The 14,546-nt window shown below is 41.2% G+C and overlaps 1 protein-coding gene across 1 annotated transcript; it reads right to left on the bottom strand.

Moving 5' to 3' along the window:
- Window positions 1–621: 621 nt before the first annotated feature.
- Window positions 622–4,480, bottom strand: LOC105181140 (retinol-binding protein pinta). The gene is made up of 7 exons (XM_011137719.3): window positions 4,153–4,480; window positions 3,689–3,854; window positions 2,665–2,769; window positions 1,756–1,897; window positions 1,571–1,681; window positions 1,332–1,437; window positions 622–1,036 (listed from the first exon to the last, which is right to left on the bottom strand). Exons 1-7 carry the CDS (start codon window positions 4,283–4,285, stop codon window positions 885–887), a joined length of 915 nt encoding a protein of 304 aa, XP_011136021.2. The 5' UTR covers window positions 4,286–4,480; the 3' UTR covers window positions 622–884.
- Window positions 4,481–14,546: the final 10,066 nt, after the last annotated feature.

The raw sequence follows: 14,546 nt of genomic DNA, 5'->3' as shown, positions 1-14,546 counted from the left end.
GTCGTACGGTCATTTCATTTATATGAGATTACCGATTTTTTTAGTGGTGATAAGTGGTGATAATTTTGACGGCAGGTATCGTTATTCACTCGTAATTACTTACTAAGAAATTAAAGGTATTCTCCATGCGCATTGATAATGCATTCTCAATATTTATCAAGACATTTCAGTCTATTGGATTCTCGAACACTTATATGTTTACAAAATACGTCATTTTGACTTGTTGTTATCAATTTGCAGTTTTACATATATTTATCTCGATACAATTAGCGAAACGGATTTAAGGCGTTTAAGTAACGGGCAGATATTGATATGTGTGCTGTTATCGGCAACTTTAAATATTCGAATATCAGGGGAGCCATAACTCGGTTTTCGAGTATATGGGCTCGGATAATAGTAACTAATATTGTTTATGAAACGACAAAGACAGAGAGAGAAACATGCAGAAATAATTACGTAGTTGATATTGAGTTTAATATTCACGCAGTTTAATATTCACTAAACCTGATCATAATTGAATGATATTTCTCATAGTTAAGGCTGCACGTGTACTATTTGCGGGAAAGGAATAAGCTATTCAAAGAAAATGTCATTAAGTATTTTATTACAGAACTTGCGCCCATGTTTACTTGTTGCGCTATGTTTTACAACATTGCCGTTATTCAAATGTATGCATATTAGCCTATATGTGACACATCTAAGATTTGCATCATTCTTTTCGTAAGAAATTATATTATTTTATGTTGTTTTCAAATAAATATCCATCCTAGATTCTTCTCTATATTACGCATAACATTTACATTTATTTATATACGTTGGATTAGCGTTACATATGTTGGAATTCGTAAACATCACAATATATCAGATAAGATATTTTTGAGATATTAATCGATTTCTAACTTGCGGAATATCCCATTAACGCCAAATAATTCATCCGCATTTATTATATGATCAGTTCGTAGGGACTCGTTGCTCTTAACTTTTTCTTGCTCCAATAACCATTCCCTTCGTTTCAATAATTTCGAATGCCACATATCTGGAATAAGATAACATTAAAATAAGATCATAAAATTTCGAGCGATCTTCCTATGTCCGAATAATGACTATTTAAATTTCTTAATCTATAGATATTAACGGATTTGTATTGTATGGTGAATGAATAATTGTTGTTATTAGATATCGAAGAAGAGCAGATATAATTTTTTATAAAAACTGAATTGAAAGTACCATATTTTTGATCTGCGCGATTTAGACTTTTTTAGACACATTCAAATTGAAATTATAAAATTATTAAGAAATCTATATATTCGTAATATTGATCGATGCAGTACCTGTTAGGGCTTCCAATGACGGTTCCTCACCACCATAATTCGCAGGTAAATTGGACTTTGATATCATTTCACATATTGATTCTATTCCGGATTCGAAAACTTTCATCTAAAAATGTCACTGTTAGTCAAAATCTCACAATTTGATTTAAAAATTAAATAATTGCATGACAATTAGCATAATGACAATTATACTACAGATATGAATTTTTTGAATGTTTGTAATATCATTTTGTACTTACTCTCTCATAAATTTTTGGACTCATAAACGCTTTTATTAACTGTAAGAATCTACCGATATAAGATGGTGCGTTTATTATATAAATTCCTTTGTATCTCAAACCGTATGCTTCCTGAACAGTTTAAACAAATCACAAATTAATTTGAACAAGACATCATATAGTGTATGTGAGATGCGATTACTTACCAGGCAAAGGTCAAGCTTTTTTACAAGGCTTGGTATGTATTTAAGCATATGATTAAGAGTAAAATAAACAAAATCTATTACTAAAATATCAGAATTTACCATGTCTTCCTCTATACGTATGTCTGTTAACATGAATGTGTATCTGTAATGTGAAGAAACAATACAATACATATCTTTCATCGATTTTATTTTATTTTTTCATTTTCAATGAATTTATATATTCTATGGACTTGTCTTACGTTCGTAAAATCGCAACGGAAAATTTTGTTTAATTTTTACGCTGACCTAATTTTTATTATATTTGATAATTCGAAAAAATATACAATTAATGGAGATGTACATTCTTTATAATTCTATATTACTTTCTTTATAGTTCTTTCTGTCAGAAACATGCAGAACAATTGTTATTCGTTAAATTCGTGGCATGATTTGTCCCGAGTTTTTTATGATATTCGAAACTGCAGATATACAAGAGCATGTGCGAAAAATGCTACGATCTAAACAGCTTCGCAATAATGATGGCGTTAAATAATAATTTCATCGGCATCGAGCGCGAGCACCGCGTGGATTCCGATAGTATGGAATATTCATAAGGTCGCGTCAAGCTGCGCCAGATTTTCTTTTTTCTTTTTGCTCTTTTTTCTTTTATCATCGTTACTAGCTACCGTTGTTTCTTGTAGCTGCGTCATGCGATGATTTATACATTGCCGGCCAAGTAATAAATGCAGCGTGTATTTAAGATCACTTTTATAGTCCTGGGACTTATTAAGAGTGATAGTGACTCTTATGTTGTGTGACGGTATATCTTTGGGACCAGAAAGGCGCGATGTATTTTTGGGATAAAACTTCAATGTCTCTAAGATATCAGTAATACATATATACTTGTTTTTATAATTTGTTTCTACATACTTTATCACATCCGCGAGATGAAAGATAGAAGCGTCTTCGCTTATAAGTCGAAAAAAGGTGATTCGATTTTTTTCTGGCGTCAACTTTGGCAGAATTACCCATTGTCTGCAAGAAATTATGTATTTATGAAGGCACGTTCAATGCAAACAGAAGAAATTGATTTTTCAAAGATAATAAATTTGCAATTATTCTAAATTTTTTTTATTCAATATAGTTTTTTCATCTATTCTTGCACTTTGTTTTATAAAAAAGAAATATTCCCAGTTATTTTATAAAATATACAGGATATTCGACGTAACGGTCTGCACAATTTTTTTAAACACTTTCGACTTTTAAGAAAGAGGTTGTGGGATACGTTTTCAACTGTTTCGTGTAGACTGCAACTTGCAGTGGCGAGCGGTAAGAGAATATTTTTTTCAAAAGGAAATTGAAGTCATCTTGAAATTTTTAAATAGTACCATGCACTGTTTTTTTACATAATACATCACGTTTGTGATAGTACATTAAATTCATCTTCGAAGTCCTTTATAATATTATGTAAAGAAGAAAGCATGGTGTCATTTTTTTGGCAGATTCAGAGTGACCTCGATTTCTTTATGAAAAAAATATTATTTTATCTTTTATGATTGCAGACTGTAATTTACATGAAATGGTCGAAAATTTATATTGCAACCGTTTCCTTCAACCGTCGAAAATATTTAAAAAATTGTGCGAACTATTATACAGAGCATCCTGTATGATTAACATAATTCACTTCGGAGAGTAAGAAAATTCATTTTTAGATTAAATTTATCCGAAGCAAACGCATTAGCGTTCATTTATAAGTATAAAATATAATATTTCTGATTTATTTTTCAATATTATATTCAATATTATATTTTCAATATTATGTTAAATTTTGATTAGTGTTTTTGTTAAATCAGTGTGTCTAATACTAGTTTCGTACGTAACATTTTGTTAAAATTAGCATAAAAATATAGTATAATATACCATATAATATATAATAACGTATTTATATACTTACATGCATTTGTGTACTAGAGCGATGTTGTCATTCTGCGGGTCATAGTTGGCGAAAAACTCGGGAAGCAAGGTACGAAGTGTGTATTGCGAATCTAAACGTTTTTTAGCTTTCTCTAGATCCAATTTTGAAGTTAAAAGGGTGATCCGTAATCGATTATCTGAAATGTCTGCGCGTAATGTAAGATTATGTTTATTATTATGGCATATTAATGCATGTCATTCATTTTTACTAAGTTAGCATGTAATGATAGAATACATCATGGTAACTTGATCAGCTACTAATGATTGAATAGAAGTAATCGACATCCGTATTTCGCAAATCATGAAATAATTCGTTTTATTGAAGTTACATAGAAATTACTTTTTTTTTTAAATCTATCAATCACAATTAATTAGGTATATTTCGTTTGGGCGCAATATATAAACAATTAATCAATAAGCTCTGTTTGAATTTTAAATACAAACCTTGAGGAAGATGAGCTTGTTGTTTTAACCATTGTCGAAATTTATCGAACTTCTCTTCATAGAATTTTTTGTTTCCTCTAGCTATCTCCACCGCTTCTTCAATCGTAATATTTTCTAATTTCATAATGTCCATGGATATTGTCCGCTCCTCACAGAATTATTTTACAAGTACAATCTGAATTATTATTTCATATATTTTAAATTATCTTTTAACTCTCACGATCTTTTAAATTTATATAAAGATGTATTATTTAATTTCTTTGTTTATATATTTAATATATCTTTTTTTTATATTATAAATAATGATAGTAATTACAATAGAACAACAGAACAGCAGTAAAATGATGTTAATAAGTAAAACGTGAACGTTGAAACACTCTCATAAACTCGTCGTCGTATCGTTTCGACAGTCAGTTTTCGACTAATTCTCAAGGAGCGTGTCACCTGTCTTTTAAAAGTTACGGTCAAAATAACGGTTGTTTCTAAAAGTGTTATGTAGAAGTACATATTTATAACATATTTCTTTTAAGTTCTTCAAGTTCTTACATTATTCATTGGAATAAAATATATATAGTTTATATCGAACGTTCAGATTTACTTATTGAGTGGCAATATTTCATTACTTTTTTTCTTTTTCTTTTCTTTTTTGTTCCTTTCTTATTTGTTTAGCAACTGAGTCGTCGTCCGGTTATGTTAAATGATTTATTGACGATTTACCAAGTGCAACTTCATTTAGGTTAATTTTAACCTAATGATTATTTAATCACATAAATACCCTTACGGAAAAAACTACAAGGATACGAAATAATTATTGGTATATTATTGAAAGATTTAAGCTCTTCAATAATATGCTAGTGTATTTTTTCGTATTCTTATAGTTTTTTTCCGTAAAAGTATAATGTATATGTCAGGGATTAAGTCACATTAAGTCACTGAATATAATTCCGACATTAAAATTGATGAATTGTAATGAAAAATAGTGTAAATCCAACATAACAAACACATATTTAAGTGATGTATGAAACGATAATATAAATCATGTAATAGTATTTCGAATAGCCCTATGGCTGATGGGTTGTTTTGCTTATTGTTGCTTATTACTCTCCTTTTTTGCTTTTGTGCCATCTCGCTTGGTTTTCGCCTGCAACCTTGCAGTATACGCGCGTGCAATTTATCTTCTTGTAAAATAACTGCGCACAGATATCGGGCTTGTAATATCTTGTGCAATTATGTAAAAACTATGCTAATAGAAATTACATAGAAAAATCTATTTATAACACTGGTAAGAAGGATAAGAAGACCGAGATAGGGGATCAAGATAGAGCGCGCGGTCGCAGAAGAGAACGATTCCTCCGTGAGACGGCTGGATAGATTGAAAGGAATCTTAACCAGTGAAAGGCGGATTCGGTCATTATAAAAAAAAAGCGTGCGCATTATATATTCAAATGTAAAAATGAATGCTAAAGAAGCCACAAACCAATTAAGTCGACTAAAATCGATATACAATTATGGCCTTCATTTTTTCGAGATTGGTTATTTTTTTGTTATTTTTAATATTCATTTATTCTCCAATGTTTCCGCGTTTGTCTGATAGTTTATTCCAATAATTTAATAGTTTTTTTTAGAAAAATTGTCTATGTTAAATGAACTGATTAATAATTGGTGACATAATCAAAGTTGTAGTTGTAATAGTCAAAGCGGTTATGAACGTGAAAATGGCAATCTTTCGAGAAATTACATCTGTAATATATATTATATATTTTGTATTCTTATTCTTTTTTATGCTATTTGTATCCTATTTTCGATTTGTTTCTGCGCAGTATAAACGCGTTTATACTGCGCAAAAACTAATCGAAAACAGGTATAAAACTGCATTTGAAGATAAATTTAAGCTGGAACCTCAAACAGCTGCTGAGATCATGCGGAGATGCAATGTTTCTATAAAACCAAATATAAAACAGTCTATTTTGTATATATACAGGATGTCCTAAAAGTAACGAACCACCCTAATAACTCTTCAGTATTGAAGTTTCAAGGAAAATTATCTGAATAAAAGTTGTAGGGGTTTAAGTGAGTTACCTTATGATGACCTTGACTTTGACCTTGACCTCTATTTTCAATAATTTTTGTCTAAAACATTTTTTTATTTGTCTAATATTTTTTGAGATATTTGAGAAAAACTTTATAACTTTTTCAATATTTAACTTACGATATCTCATTAACTATTTGTCGGAAGAAAAAGTGGTATTAGACTTTCTTGCTTTATTTAGTCTCAAGAATATATTACAATAGCGCCCTGACTTTTGTTAACTTATTGACTTTTGGAAATTTCAAAATCATCAAATTAACAAAAATCAGGGCGCTATTGTAACAATATATTCTTGAGACTAAATAAAGCAAGAAAGTTTAGTACCACTTTTTCTTTCGACAAACAGTTAGCGAGATATCGTAAGTTAAATATTGAAAAGTTATCAAGTTTTCCTCAAATATCTCAAGAAATATTAGACAAATAAAAAAATGTTTTAGACAAATTTGTTTAAATTAACTAGTAGAAAAAAGCAGTGTAATAAAAAATAAGGGTTCCCGTTTAAAAAACGCAAGTTGACCTCCAAATGACCTTGAAAATAGAAGTCAAGGTCATTATAAGGTAGTTCACTTAAATCCCTACAACAGCGAGCAGAATTTCGCAGGTGGTTTTTCGCCTTTCAATATCTCTTGGCTTCAGTTCATATGGGACCCATTTTCCTTCCTTGTAAACCTTTCCTAAGGCTTTCAAATGATCGGAAATAACAGATTGAGCACAATTTAATGTTTCTGCAAGTTGCTTTTGCGTTTGATATGGGTCTTCGTCCACCAATGTCTGCAATTCTTCGTCTTCGAATACTCTTGGACGTCCAGAACGCTCTTTGCCCTCTACATCAAAATCACCAATTTTAAAGCGTCGAAACCATTCTCTATATGTTTTATCGAAAGGAACATTATTACCATAAACTTCTACAAGCATTCGATGAGCTTCAGCTGCAGTTTTCTTCCAATTGAAGCAAAAGATTAACACTTTACGCAAATGACGCTTATTTGGCTGAAATTTCGACATTTTCGATGCAGTGAAAAACAATGTTATTGATGCAAACGTATACTTTTATATACTGAATTTTATTGACAGATGTCAAAACAAACTACTAAGCTTCGTTTATACATTAGAAGTTAACTACAGTTCTAGCTATAGCTACTTATCGCTAAACGGACGGAACTTTCCGATTTACCTAATATATAGACTTTCTATTTATGTTCTTATATTTTATATTCTTACATATTCATATCAATATTTTAGTATATTTATGAATATCGCATAGTCCATAAATCTTTCTCTCACAATATCACTCTTTATATACAGGGTGTTTGATAGCTGATCATGCAGACGAAAGTTGGAGATAGATTGGGTGTAGCCGAGAAGAAAAGTCATGTAACATAATGCCAAATTGCCAATAGTTATCCAGTTATTAAATAATGGAGCATATTTGGTTTAAATAAATTCATTTTCACACTATAAGAAAATCAGTTGAATTTTACTAAAAAAACGCCACGAACTTTTTCCCAGACCCAATATATGTGTATATACAGGGTATTTGATAGCTGATCATGCAGACGAAAGTTGGAGATAGATTGGGTGTAGCCGAGAAGAAAAGTCATGTACCATAATGTCAAATTGGCAATAGTACCGAGTTATTAATTAAAACATGTGAGCCAATGAGCGCGTAGAGAGCGGAGGGTGACCGCAGTAAGCACATAGACATTTGATACAGGCGGAATCAGCGAGTGGCGGTAGGCGAGCGCACGCGGCGAGAGGCAACGTAAACAACAAGAGGCGAACGCGCGCGACAAGGAGCGAGCGAGCGCGAACGACAAGGAGCGAGTGAGCGTAAGCGACAAGAGGCGAGCGAGCGCGACGAAGAGCGAGCGAACGCGAACGACGAGGAGCGAGCGAGCTATAAGGAAAAAGCTATAAAGGAAAAGCTCGCTCGCTCCTCGTCGCGCGCGCTTGCCTATCGACACTCACTGACTCCGCCTGTATCAAATGTCTACGTGCTTACTGCGGCCGCCCTCCGCTCTCTACGTGCTCGTTGGCTCACATATTTTAATTAATAACTCGGTAACTATTGCCAATTTGACACTATGGTACATGACTTTTCTTCTCGGCTACACCCAATCTATCTCCAACTTTCGTCTGCATGATCAGCTATCAAACACCCTGTATATACACATATATTGGGTCTGGGAAAAAGTTCGTGGCGTTTTTTTAGTAAAATTCAACTGATTTTCTTATAGTGTGAAAATGAATTTATTTAAACCAAATATGCTCCATTATTATCAACAATGTTTCGCCATTTTTCGGGTAGAGCCATGATGCCATCGGTGAAGAACTTCTGTGGTTTCTGGTTGAAAAACTGAATCAAGTGGTTTTCACAGGCTTCTTTTGAAACCAGCTTAATTCCATTGAGAGAGTTCTGCAGAGATCGGAACAAGTGATAGTCAGAGGGTGCTATGTCTGGACTATACGGTGGATGCATCAAAACTTCCCAACCAAGCTCTCGCAATTTTTGACGGGTCATTAAAGAAGTGTGTGGTCGGGCGTTGTCATCATGGAAGACAATACCTTTCCTATTATTCAATTCGGGCCGTTTTCTTTCAATTGCCTGACGTAATCTTTCTAGTTGTCCATAGTAGAGTTGAGAATCAATCGTCTGACCAACTGGAAGTAGCTCATGATGGACAATTCCCTTCCAGTCCCACCACACACACAGCATCACCTTTTTCGGCGTCAATCCTGGCTTCGCGAACGCTTGTGACGGCGCCATCCCTTGTCTACGATCTTTGACGCTTCCGATTGTCGTACGTGATCCATTTTTCATCACCGGTTATGACACGTTTCAGAAATGACTCGATTTCATTGCGTTTCACCATCGCAGATGTTAATTCGGTCTATCATGTTTTTCGCGCTCAACTCATGAGGAATCCATACATCGAGCTTCTTTTTGTAGCCAGCTTTGTGTAAATGGTTCAAAACAGTTTTGTGGTTAATGCCTAGCTCCATACCAATATCGACACTGCTGATGTGCTTATCTTGCTGAACTTTTTCAAGAATTTTATCAGCTTTTTCAGTGATTGGACGACCAGAGCGTGACTCATCTTTCACATTAAAATTACCAAAACGAAAGCGAGCGAACCATTTCCGCGCAGCATATTTTGATAAAGTACCTTCACCGTACACAGCATAAATTTTTTTCACAAGCCTGCGCAGCGTTCTTCCCTTTGTCATAATAATATTGCAAAATTTAGCGCAATTTTTCATTACTTTTCTTCATTTTCAAACACAAACAACTTTCCAACCACTGCACCAATTTCGATGTTTATACACTCAAAGTAACGCTCGAAGTGTCACCTTTTCAATGAGCGTTTAGTGGTGTCTCTGCGATCTGTGTTTCCTGAGTTATTTGCAATTGACACCATCTATCGGGAAAAACGCCACGAACTTTTTCCCAGACCCAATATATATATAAGGTGTTTCAGATCACCTGGGTCACTCGATTTCTTCGTAAACCCGACATTTTAGAGAAAAATGTTTCAGACAAACATTGTACGGCGTCTATTTACTAATGGTATAAATTTGACCTTTGGATGACCTTGAAAAGCCGTCAAAAGCAGTCAAGATCAATATAAAAATCTTAAATGGAAACTCCAATTTTTTATTACACTGTCTTTTTCCACCAATTAATTTGAACAACTTTTGTCTGAAACATTTTTTTTGCCTAACATTTTTTGAGATATTTAAAGATTAAAGATAATTTAGTAACTTTTTCAATATTTAACTTACGATATCTCACTAACTGTTTGTCGGGATAAAAAAATGGTATCATACTTTCCTATTCTACTTGGTCTCAAGAATATATTGTTACAATAGCGCCCTGACTTTTGTTAATTTGATGATTTTGAAATTTCCAAAAATCAGTAAGTTAACAAAAGTTTAACAAAAGGCGCTATATTATCAATATATTCTTGAAACTAAATAAAGCAGGAAAGTCTAATACCACTTTTTCTTCTGACAAATAGTTAGCGAGATATCGTAAGTTAAATATTGAAAAAGTTATCAAGTTTTCCTCAAATATCTCAAAAAATATTAGACAAATAGAAAAATATTTTAGAAAAAAGTTGTTCAAATTAACTAGTAGGAAAAACAGTGTAATAAAAAATAAGGGTCCCCATTTTAAAAACGCAAGTTGACCTTCAAATGACCTTGAAAATAGAGGTCAAAGTCAAAGTTAAGGTCATCATAAGGTAGCTCACTTAAATCCCTACAACTTTTATTCAGATCATTTTCCTTGAAATTTCAATATTGAAGAGTTATTTGGGGTGGGAAATTAAAATGGGACACCCTGTATATTATAATACTAAGTATACACGTCATTTTCTTTTTTTTTTTGGTAACGCAGGGGAAATCCATTATGGATACCCCCGACCCTTGGGGGGGTTATGTTGGACTCTTACCGACTAAAACCCCTGCGGGATGTCTACCTGTCGGACCGGTAATGTGGGGAGTTAGGGGAACTGCTCCCGCATTCTCTCCCCGACGTCCCGGGCCCAGGGCTTCCTTTCGGGAGCCCCTCGCCACTTATGTACCGCGCCGTGTTCCGCAAAGGGAATCCAGGGCACGATCCCCGGTCGGTTGACCGACTGGTTGGCCTTCTGGTGTCACCTATAAAGGAGAGAGGGGACATCCACCCTCCCTCCTTACCCCCCCACCCTATTAGTCAGGGAGGGAGGGTTTCTAGGGGAGTGGACCTGTCCCCAAACAGGATGTCACTCTCCCCTGTCCCTACCTGTCCGTCGCGCAGGGGGATTCGGATTCTACTCCGTAGAATTCCCGGATCCCCCCTGCGGACGGAGGCGGGCTCGAGGTGGCTGAGGAGGGCTTGGACCTCCGCTATCCAGGGGTCCTTCCTCTTCCTCGGCCGATGCCACCTCTGGCCCGCTACCCATTGCCCCTCCCCTCCGGGGAGCGCCGACCACCCCGACGCCTCCTGCGTCGAATTCCCGGTCGGCGCTCCCACTCGGCGGCCACCCTCTTGGACAACACGTCCTTGCAGAAGGAGGCCACCGCTTCCCATACCTCCTCGCTTCCACACATAGCCTGGACCAGGTGCGGGGGCGAGATGTCCCCCTCACGACACCCCACCGTCCCGGCCAGGGCACGGCGCTCCTCCCTCCAGGCTGGACAGGCAGCTAGAGTATGGAGCGCCGTATCCATCAGCACGGGGCAGTGGTGGCACCGGGTGGTGGGCTCCTTGCCTATCTGGTGCAGGTACTTACCGAAGCATCCGTGGCCCGTCAGCACCTGCATCAGATGGAAAGACATTCCACATCCACTCCTGCCCGCCAACTCTCACACAGCCTCAGCCATCTCGCGTCCGTATCCCCGTGGGTCGGACAAAATGTCCCCCCACATCCCCAGGGTACGGGCCACAGCCTGGGACTTCAGGGCCCGCAGGTCCCTGGCCGTCAACTCCCCCTCCTCACGCAGCTCCTTGATCCTCCAATAGAGAACCCGCCTCTCCTCGGCGAGGAGCTCCACGGGAGGGGACCCGGCCAGGGTGGTCGCCGCCATGTATGATATTGTGCTGAACCCCTAATCGCCCTTATGTACATGGGCCTCAGCGCCTGTCGCATTCGGCGTATACCATCACGGCAGGCGCAGAGCTGTACGGGGCGATCGAGAGAACAGCACTCACATACAGACGGCGAGCCGTCCATTCTGGACCCCCTTGGTTGCGCAAGAGACTGGCCACCGCCAGCCCAGCCCCGCGCATTCTGGGGGCCAGTTGCCTGAAATGCGGGCCAAAGTCCCACCGGCTGTCCAACATCAGGCCGAGATATTTTATCGTCGGCCCGATGCAGATGTGGACGCCATCGACCAAGACCCGTGTCTCAGGCGGTGCCCCTCGACTGCCGTCGTCGTGAAAGAACACGGCTTCGGTCTTCTGAGGCGCCACCCTGAGACCTAGGTCTGCGATGGTTCCCACCACTGCACCGATGCCACTGCCGTTTCCGCTCGGAGGCGGGCTTCCCCCAGCTCTTCCCCCCAGCCGCCACTAACGTGTCATCTGCATAGCAGACGACGTGGCAGTCCGGGAGGAGCGGAGTGCGTAACACCCGGTCGAATGCGATGTTCCATAGCAGAGGGCCGAGAACAGACCCCTGTGGAACACCGGGTTCCGTTGCACGCCGGCCTTGGACCACGACCTCCTTCGGGGGGGCCAGGGAAAGCCAGGTCCCTGTCCCCGAAGTACGCCGACAGGATGCGCCGGAGATAGACGGACACCCCATGGTACACGAGGGCCCGTCCAATCCGACCAGGGCAGGGTGTAGAAGGCATTTTTGATGTCCAGGGACACCGCCAACAACACACTACCCCCCCTCTCCACGACCGTCCCGGTTAAGTCCCGGAGGTGCTGGATCGCGTCCAGCGTGGACATTCCGGGCTTGAATCCGTATTGATGGTCGTGGTGGTTCGGCCCCTCCGAGGACAGGTGCCGGACGAGGCGGTCGGCAACGATGCGTTCGAGCATCTTGCCCGCCTCGTCCAGCAGGCATATCGGCCTGTAGGCCGACGCACTCCCGGGTGTCTTGCCCTCCTTGGGGAGAAGGAACAGTTTGGCCCTCCTTCACGCCGGGGAGAATATTTCCTCCTTGAGGCACCCGCTCAACACCCCGCGCATGGCCGCGGATAGGCTTCCCTCGCCGAGGGCGAGAGCCCAGGCTCGGCCGGGAATTCTGTCGGGGCCTGGGGCTTTCCCCTTGCCACCGAGCTTCCTCCTGGCCATGACGAGCTCCTCTAGTCCCACAGCCAGGTCCTCCTCCCAGTCTCCCTCCCCCATTTCCGGGACGGGAATCCTAGGGGGCCCCCTCGGGAAAAGAGTGTCGAGGAGCCCCTCGAGGGCCTGGCTGTCCAACGTTTCCGTGGGTGGGGGCGCCCATGGGCGAATCTTTCCCATCGCCCTCTTGTACGGGCGCCCCCACGGATCGTCGTCTAGGGAGCTCGTCAATTGCTCCCAGGCTGTTCGCTTACCCTCGGCGATGGCGTCTCGGAGGGTCTTCCAAGTAGCTAGGTAGCCTTCCTTCGCTCTCGTGTCGTCCCTGCCTCTTCGCCGGGCCCGGCAGTAGTACCGTCTGGCCTGGACGGAGGAGTCGCGGAGTTCCGCTATCTCCTCTGTTCACCAGTAGGCGACCCGACGGCGGGGGTGGGCTTGGGGCATCGCGGCGTCATACGCCGATGCCACGATACCCAATAGTTCATCAGCCCCTTGGAGGGAGCTGAGGGCCCACTCACCCGGCTCCTTCTCAAAGTGCCAGGTGGCCACGAGGAGGGCCGCCCGAAACCTATCCACGTCCAATCGACTGAGAGCCCATCTCCTGGGGAGAGGAAAATCCCTCTCCCTCAGGCAGCGAGAGGCTCGCACCCGTGGAGGTTTGGGGAGGCGGAGGGCCCACACAATGTACCGATGGTCGGACAGCGTTTCGCCCTCCACCTCCACCTTCCACTCCCGGAACAACCGGGCGGCCGAGGGGGTAGCCCAGGTCAAATCAATGACTCCCGCCCCCCACGGCTCCCCCCCCCCACGGCCGCACACAGGTGCTGGCAGACCCCTCGTTCATTAACAAGAGGCCTAATCCCGCTGCCCACTCGATCACCGCCTCGCCCCTGGGGGTCTCTCTGCCAGGGACTACAGTCCCACCCTTCCGAGTGGGCGTTGAAGTCCCCGGCGATAACGACGGGTCGGGGGTGGCACCTCTGTACCGCATCTCCGATCCTGTCGAGAACCCCCTTGATGTGGGCGAGGTCTCCTAGACCGAGTCTGTTTCTATGGTGGTGGAGGTAAACCCCCACCGCCGTAATGGGTCCCCAGTCGACTGCCACGAACTAGGGCCCCCTTTCCCTTGACTCGTAGGGAGGGGTCCCCACCGCGGGGTTTGCCACCATGGCCATCGAGCCATCCCGGCTGTCGAACCAGCTCGCGCTGTTCACCGGCACTCAGTGTGGATCGGTGGCCACCTCCAGCCCGGCGCCCAGCTCCAGGATTCTGTGTGACCACAGATCTTGGGCTTGGGCGCCGCCGCCGAGGTTAGCCTGTAGGACCCGGAGCAGCGTGAAGACTAAGCCTTCGCCGCCTTCTCCGGGCTGCCTACATCCACCCCCTCCTGGGAGACCTCTGTCGACTGAGCCGCTTCGGTCTCCCCCGAGGGGGCTTCGGCTTTAGTGGCCTCATTCGCGGGTTCCTCCACTTGCGCGGAAACGTGGGGGGTCCCTACCTCAACGTCCCCCTCCTCTTGGGGGTATGGGG

Source organism: Harpegnathos saltator, unplaced genomic scaffold (assembly GCF_003227715.2).
Source record: "Harpegnathos saltator strain DR-91 unplaced genomic scaffold, Hsal_v8.6 scaffold27, whole genome shotgun sequence".
Taxonomy (NCBI): domain Eukaryota; kingdom Metazoa; phylum Arthropoda; class Insecta; order Hymenoptera; family Formicidae; genus Harpegnathos; species Harpegnathos saltator.
Note: the sequence above shows the minus strand (reverse complement) of the source record. Positions and strands in the feature narration are given on the sequence as shown.